Raw genomic sequence first — 7875 nt, 5'->3', positions numbered from 1 at the left:
GTAAAATTGTTTCGCCACTGGTAAATTTGTTCTCAGTGTTTGTAAATGTTTTATTAATGTAATTTTTTGTGATACGTAAAACTGTTCTCTCAAATGTAAATTTGTCTTAAGCTTTGTAAAAGTTTTTTACATTTTGTAATGTTGTTTTGCACTTCCAGGCTACCGTACTCCAGACTGTCAGAAGGAATTATTATAGGAGAAAAAAATGATCTCACATATAGAAGTTTGTCATTGGAAAGTACTTTAAAAATACGAATTATTGAATTTTTGATTATCTATCTGTTATTAATTGATGAGCTAATCAAATACAAGAATAAAACTTTAAAAAAATGACAGAGAAAAGCTGCCGCAGTCAGGGAAATTTCCACAGTTCTCCTGTTCTCCCCCACCTACTTATAAAACTGCCGCAGCAGAGGTAGGCGTGAGTTTACTCTCATAATCATGGCACATCCGCTCGGTTGAAATGGGGGGGGGGGGGGGGGGGGAAATAAAGAAATCACGTGGATCACGGATGACGTCACAGACGTACATGACTTTATTTTGAAAAGGTTCGGAGTGGAAGTACAGGAAAAAAAACTTTGCAGGGGTGCAGTTTCTCCTCTCCGCAATAATCGAGTATGTAACACCGTTTTTATCCGCTTCTTTTCTCTTTAGGTGTAACAGTCGGCGTGCAAACCCGAATGATTCGAGTTGGTGACGTTTCTGTTGCATTGCTTGACTGTATGATCGCAGGTGAAAGACGATCCGTCAACAAACAAGCTGACAACTTCCTGCAAGGAGAACGTGGGAGGGGGCGGGGGGGTCAAGAAGCTAAGGAACAGGAAACAACAACCGTTAATCATCACGTACGCGTTTAAAAAAAGGGGAGGAAGTTTATCAACTATTAGTTTAGCGTGTGATCTTTCTAATCGTTATTTATTTAAATCCCCAAGACACGATCAAGCCTAGCAGTATGTTGTGTTTAATTGATGGGGGTGGAATGAGTTTGATATTTAACATTTATTTGACATTCACATGCAAGTCGGCTTTGCAACACAGATGCTGTCACCTCTCTTACACCACAAGCCTTGTTTTTAAAAGAAAGCTTTAGTGCATTTTTTTCACAGTTAAATTGTAAAATGAGTACTATTTTCCAATATCCATCCCTCAGCATGGACTAATAGACTGAATCGGTTTTGGGTGACGCCAAGTTTTTTTCCATTCTGGGCCTCACCATGCGACCTCCCCCTCTAGCCTCAAAGTAGTCTCTCCCAAATTGTCTCTGGTCTCATGAGAAACTCTCAGGAACCTCTTGGTTTGACAGTTTCAGCAAAAATCTAAAAAAAAAAAAAAACAATCTAGTTGTGTGTGAACCAGGATTCTCATTGATTCGACAAATATTTCCTTTTTCTTTCCAGGTGACGTCATCATGATTTTACTTACCAGCTCTTCCCAGACCTCAGTGTGATGTGTCTCCGCCTCATGGGAACTGTTCTAATGATGTTTATTCAAAAATATTTGCTGTTGGCTACTTTGCTGGTAAAACCATTACTAATTTATGAGCACATTAAAATTGTTATTGTTACTTTATGATTTGTCCCTCTTTGTCATCCTTTTTTTTTGTTTTTTTTTGATGATTCTCGATCATTCAAAGTAAAAGTTACAATTCAAAAAAATTGTGATTGTTCCTTTTTCGACGATCCTCAAACTCTCAGTCACTGGGTAGTAAAAGCTTCAGCGTGACGACATTACGAGCGGAAAAACTTTTTTTTTTTGTTGCTTTGATCAAAAATGTCTGATTCTTCAAATGTCATGGCTTCTTCCTAAACGCAGGCTGAACCCCTCCACGGAGTATAAATCTGCCTCATAATTTTTGCATAATCCTGCTAATGTCACTGAGATTGTAACCTGATTGATGGCGATTCCCAGAGCACTGCTCCGAAGTCAAAGAAGACCCCACATTTACAGTGTAGTTCCAACATCAGCGGTGGGGTTGAAGTGTCCTCGTGCAACAATTCAATTAAACAAAACTCACTTTCATAATCGCCTTTACTGCTAATATCAACAATAAGAACTTCCCGAGGGACCTCCAGAGTTGTCAGTCGGCAGCTTTCTCTTCTACCTGATATCTTCTTGTCTCAACCAGAGCTCACTGACACCAACGTGTTCTCTCTCTTCACAGATAACACAGGAAGTTCTCTGTGGTCCTGCACTCACATGTCATCCAGTAGAGTACGAGAGTGTCCAAGGACAGTGCTGTCCTAAGTGTCTTCCTGGTGAGATGCAACTCAATGTTAAATGACTGTTTATCTTTAGTACTTACATGTGGAGATCTGTAATAATTTATTATACTTCTAATAGGTATTTGTAGTACATCCAGGCTTCAAGGATTTAACTTCCTGTGTGCAGATCTTAGCAGTCAGTCTCGTGTCTCTGCTTTCTGTGTTTTCCAAGTCTGAATTTATTCCTGGAGCAGACACCAATGGATCTCACTGTTTTTCTTTTCAACAGGAAGTCGTGTGAAAAAAGACTGTACAGAGTTCCGCAGCACCTCCTGTCTGCCCTGCACTGAAGGAACATACATGAATAAAATGAGTGGGCTGAACTACTGTTTAGATTGTGGAAACTGTGATTCAGGTAGAATTCTCTTCATATTTTCAAAGTACTGCTGTCAATATGAGCTCAAACCTTGAACTGAAGGCAGAGATAGTTCTCCTTCTGTAAGTCACAATACAACCCTCATGATGTTTACTTAGTAATCAGCTGAGACTGGATGTCTGTAAACTTCCCTCAGTTTTCTGGTTTTCTCCGTCTCCTCAGATCCACCAGTCGCTCCTACAGATATTTTCCTCTAAATTACAGACTGTTGTGTCATGTTGGCTCAGATGTCATCAAAACTGGAGATGGTCTGATGTTGTCATGGAGTGTAACCTCACTGTTTTACAGGGTCTGGTCTCCAGGTAAAGACCAAGTGCACTATAGTATCAGATACAGTGTGTGAATCAGTGGAGGGATTCTACTGTCTGGACTCCAGAGAGGACGGCTGTGTAGCAGCACGCCAACACACACGCTGTCAACCAGGACAACACATCAGCCAAAGAGGTGGGTTGCTTCTGCTGACTGAAAGACTACAAGTAGAGCTGAACTGTTCACCAGAGCTCTGGTTCTGGGTTTTAGCCGTCCTCACCAGAACCTGACAAGGAGGTAGATCCTCCGGTCTCATCAAAGAGATCTGGTTCAGGATCTTGGTTTGTCCTCCTCATTCGAATTGGCGATGACTTGGAGCAGCGGTTGTTCTTCGGGTTGTTAGCATTTTCGTTGTTGTTGTTGACTGAAATTGGAACTGAGCTGAGCTTGAAGGTGCTGCATCAAATTGCTGCGCCCAGTCAGCAAAGGAGTTCTGATCATAAGATTCTGAAGTTATAAAGTTTCAGGAGTTTAAGTTATTTCATTGCAAATTTAATGCTCCTTTCAAGCCTGCTACCACTCACTAAGCTCCTTAATGCAAATTTTCTGTTTGTTAGGCAGCAGCGTATTTCTCAGAAAGGTGACTTGTGTCCTTTCAATAGTTACTCAACACACTGCTTCATTAGCGTCATGAGGGAGCCATAGTGATCTCTGCTTTGGCATCTTTATGTTGCTGGGGAAAGATGGGAAAAGCTGTTCAACCTAAGTGTTTTCCAGATGTGTGGTAATCCATCCTTTCATCCATCCATCCATCCATCCATCCATCCATCTATCCATCCATCCATCCATCCATCCATCCATCTTCTTCCGCTTATTCCTATTAAGGGTCACGGGGTGGGGTGGGGCTGGACCCTATCCCAGAGAGGCAGGGTTCACCCTGGACAGGTCACCAGTCCATCACAGGGCCAACACACAGAGACAGACAACCATTCACACTCACAGTCACACCTACGGTCAATTTGGAGTAACCAGAGAACCTGGAACTTTCTTGGTGTGAGGCGGCAGTGCAAACCACTGCACCACCGTGCAGCCCATGTGTAGTAATGCACATACAAAGTTAGATGTGAACAAGGAGGTCAACCCATCAGCCAAGACCTCCCCCACCTCTGATTCAGTGGCCTTATGCTTCTTGAAGCTGATGGTGGTCGAAAAACAGGATTTAGCTAAATACTACAGGTGGAAATCATGAAGGATTTTCAAGCGCCACTGAGTGACAAGTAAGGTGAGGTTTGGCTGGCACGCATGGCGCTTCAACCATTGGTCCCACCCAGCTCTCTGTTATCCGTCGTGCATGAAGCTTCCACTGGGAGGTGTCCCAGGCACATCCAGTTGAGAAGGAGCTTCAGGGCAACCAAGGATCAGTTGGGGGGGATTACATCTGCTACTGCTAACCCGTTGAACTGATTTCAGATAAGCGTGAATGGAGGACTGGCACATTGACTCGTCATATCTGTAGTCTAAGTGGAGGTGAGACATTCACGAATATGGATTTTGACACATTTATTGACAAAGTTAGAAAGAAAAAAACCTTTAATGGGAATGTCTGAAGTCGGAAATCTTTGCCTTGTTTACATGAAAAATTGGACTCAAAACTGTTGTTAATAATTCTATTCAATTGAAATACACAAACATTAGATCATGAAATATGAACTGACATCAACCTCAGCAGAGGTCTGCACGGTCTCTTCCAGCTTGTTTCTGAATGTGGAGGTGACTCCTCCTTTATGCTGGATCAGATCTCATCTTGTTCTTCACTAGAGAGGAAACTGCTGCCCTGGAACGTTCCATCATAGAACTCAGAGCCTCAAGATGAGAGAAAAACCCTGTGAACCTGAAGCTTTTTTGGGGGGATGTGAGGTTTTCAAGTGTTGGCTTGAAAATCAATGAAACAGGTTTTTCATCACTCCAGGATTTGACACTGTGATGACTTCATTATTTGTGGACTGAACTCAGTGTGACAGGAATCTTTTGTACCTGCAGGAACGGCCTTCAATGACACTGTGTGCACAGACTGCAGAGGTGGAACATTTGCAGATGGAACGTCTACGTCTTGTCAGCCTCACACAGAGTGAGTCAGCAATCACGAGATGAAGAAAGTTGACGAGAGCAATGAAGGTGTGCTGTCTCTAAATGTCCCTCTAAAATGTCCCTCCATGTCATTGCAGCTGCAAGTCCAAAAACCTCCATGTAATAAAAGCAGGAACTGCTGCACATGATACTGAGTGTGGAGCACAAAGCTCAGCTGTTACAATAGCAGTCGTGGTGTCGGTGGTTTTGCTGTTTTTTTTATTGCTCGCTGTTGGATTAGGAATTTACTTCACAAGATGCAAAAGAGAACGTCCACCAAGAGGTAAGAATCTAGTCAATAAAACATGATCATGGTTGTAGTGAGAGCTGAAATGCTCAGATATTCATGACATGGCTCATCATGGTTTCTTTATGGGTTTGGTCTTTGTAGAAGGAAACAATCCAGAGAAGGTAGAGCTGGTATGTTTTCCTCTCTTTGTGACACTTCGATGAATGTTCTTTGGTAGGTGGCTGAAGTTGTTTGAGCTCACTAATCAATGATGTCTTTCATTTCAGAATATTTCACACAGAAGAGACGTGGAGAGGAAAACAGTGGAGCCTCTGGTGTAAACAGGTAAGATGGAGTGTTGCAGCCCTCTAAGTGAACTACACTGAGACGTCTTTACCAATGATGTCTGCTCTCTTTAGAGTGACTCCACCCTCACATGGACGTGTGTGAATTGTTGGACTGACACTGCAGAGTAAATGTGCTCTAGAATCCAGAATCTTCATCAAGTCGGATGCTGACACATTGTCTTTGCAGTGTCACAAACTAAACTCCAGACTTTCTTGAACCAAACATAAGCCACTCTTCATCTTATTTTATTGAGCACAGAGCGAATTATTATTGTTCTGTAAATATCGCTGAATGTTCACGCTTTCTATCTGAGAAAAGATTATTTGCTCTGTTATTTATATTTGTATCATAAAGACACTGAACAGGTTTGATAAAAAAAATCAAAACTTTTTTACATTATTCTGCCAATCACCGTTCTTGTTATTTTTGTGAAGTACAAATGTAAGGATCGTCACAGTTTTGAATAAATGACTTATTCATAATTTGATTGGATGGCTTATTGACAGTTTTTTGTCAGTTCAAGTTGAGGGAAGGGCGGCACGGTGGTGCAGTGGTTAGCACTGTCGCTTTACAGCAAGAAGGTTCTGGGTTCAAGTCCCGGTTCAGAGTCTGCATGTTCACCCTGTTCCTGCGTGGGTTCTCTCTGGTACTCCAGCTTCCTCCCACAGTCCAAAGACATCAAGAGGGGACGAGGCTGATTGATACTCTAAATTGACTGTAGGTGTGACTGTGAGTGTGAATGGTTGTCTGTCTCTATGTGTTGGTCCTGTGATGGACTGGTGACCTGTCCAGGGTCTCTCTCCTGTAGCTGCTGGGATAGGCTCCAGCCCCCTGCGACTCTTAACAGGAATCAACGGAGGACCGTGAATGGTTAAGAGGGACTGTCAACAAATTGCCAAGAAGGCACAAACATGAAAAACTGTTACCGACATACAGCTTTAGAAATTGTGGCAATAAAAATACCTCAAAATATTCATCAGATGAATGCAAACATGTTTGTTGTTGTTGTTTTCTTGGGAGAAATTTCTGCAGATTTATCACGACTCACAAAAAGCAACTAAAAGTATTTTACAATTTAAATTCCACAAGAAGAGAGCTGTCCATGGCAAAATAAAATACAGTCAAACTGCCATTATTCAGCCTGTTTTTATGTTTGAACCACTGACCTTGGAGAGTTGATACAGTATGTGAGACAGGCCTTTAGGTCCATGGAGCCATATTACTCAGCAAAGATTGGATGGAATTTTCAAATATGGGCTTTAACTTAAAATACGACTACCCCCCACACACACACACGCACACACACACTGTAGGTTATTTAAGTCCTGTCATTCATTTGATGACCTTTTTTAAACAAAGTGTTCTAACTTGTATAATACTGAGACAGTGATAACATCCAGGGAAAAAAATGGCTGATTTGACCAGTTACATAGTAAACAAAACCTTTGTCAGCTGTGGTCATGTGACTTCTACAACTTAGACTGAGGTGACAAAAGTGAACGGCATTTCAATGCTGCTTTAAATGACTCAAATAAGTTAAAAATTTAAATCCGCATCAGTCAGACATCTCTGACTGGCATGTTTGGAATCTGTAAATCCATTAATACACTGAGGAGTCTCTTCATTTTGATGGAAATATCTTGGATCTCCATGTTTTTCAGCTTCTTCTCACATTTTAGGATGCCATAAGTGAGCTAACAGGCTGTTACTTTCTCTGCTGGTTGTCAGAGCAACAATGTTAGACTCCATCAGTTTCTGAGTGAATGTTAAGTCGCCGGCTATTCCGGAAGTTTTCTCTCTGTCCAGGAGAGGAGGACAGGGTTATCCACTGGGTACTCGTTTGTGGCATTTTCCAACCCTGTCATATCAGTGTGTTCACACTTGGCTTTAAAATGCTTGAATGACATCAAGAGCCGGTTTCACAGACAAGGGACGGGCTTAAAGCCAAGCCTAAATGGAATCGTTTCTATGCTTAAGCCTAGATTTTCCATGAGGAAGACCCACAACAATTTCTCTCCAAGTTCTTGCATGCATACTCGAATGTCGTTGAGTGATATTCAACCCCTCTGACAGACAAGCAGGAAATCAGTGTCTATAACCTGGTATCTGCATGTAAATACAGCATCTATGGACAATCGTATAATTTGGGGGTCAGTGGAGTTCTGGTTCCTGTTCCATCATCTTCAATTCTTCCCCCTCAACTTCACACCACAGTGAGTTCAACTCTGAACTCCCAGTTGGTTAACAACTCCTCTCTAATTTGGTGCAGACACACTGCCTTTTGA

General features: G+C 41.9%; 1 protein-coding gene across 1 annotated transcript; it reads left to right on the top strand.

Annotated features, from left to right (window-relative positions):
• Positions 1–576: 576 nt before the first annotated feature.
• LOC147256047 (tumor necrosis factor receptor superfamily member 5-like) lies at positions 577–6881 on the top strand. Its single transcript, XM_086213962.1, has 9 exons — positions 577–615; positions 2162–2255; positions 2491–2616; positions 2926–3081; positions 4927–5014; positions 5112–5296; positions 5405–5433; positions 5530–5587; positions 5662–6881. Exons 3-8 carry the CDS (start codon positions 2562–2564, stop codon positions 5581–5583), a joined length of 567 nt encoding a protein of 188 aa, XP_086070088.1. The 5' UTR covers positions 577–615; positions 2162–2255; positions 2491–2561; the 3' UTR covers positions 5584–5587; positions 5662–6881.
• The last annotated feature ends 994 nt before the right edge of the window (positions 6882–7875 follow it).

This window comes from Aulostomus chinensis, chromosome 9 (genome assembly GCF_037954235.1).
Source record: "Aulostomus chinensis isolate RoL2024-O1b breed Wild chromosome 9, RoL_Achi_v1.0, whole genome shotgun sequence".
Lineage (NCBI taxonomy): Eukaryota > Metazoa > Chordata > Actinopteri > Syngnathiformes > Aulostomidae > Aulostomus > Aulostomus chinensis.
Note: the sequence above shows the minus strand (reverse complement) of the source record. Positions and strands in the feature narration are given on the sequence as shown.

Coding starts and splice junctions, on each gene's coding strand:
- LOC147256047 (XM_086213962.1), top strand. CDS start 2,562: ATGAATAAAATGAGTGGGCTGAACTACTGTTTAGATTGTGGAAACTGT. Junction 5,297..5,404: donor AAGAGAACGTCCACCAAGAG/GTAAGAATCTAG, acceptor TGGTCTTTGTAG/AAGGAAACAATCCAGAGAAG. Junction 5,434..5,529: donor ATCCAGAGAAGGTAGAGCTG/GTATGTTTTCCT, acceptor CTTTCATTTCAG/AATATTTCACACAGAAGAGA.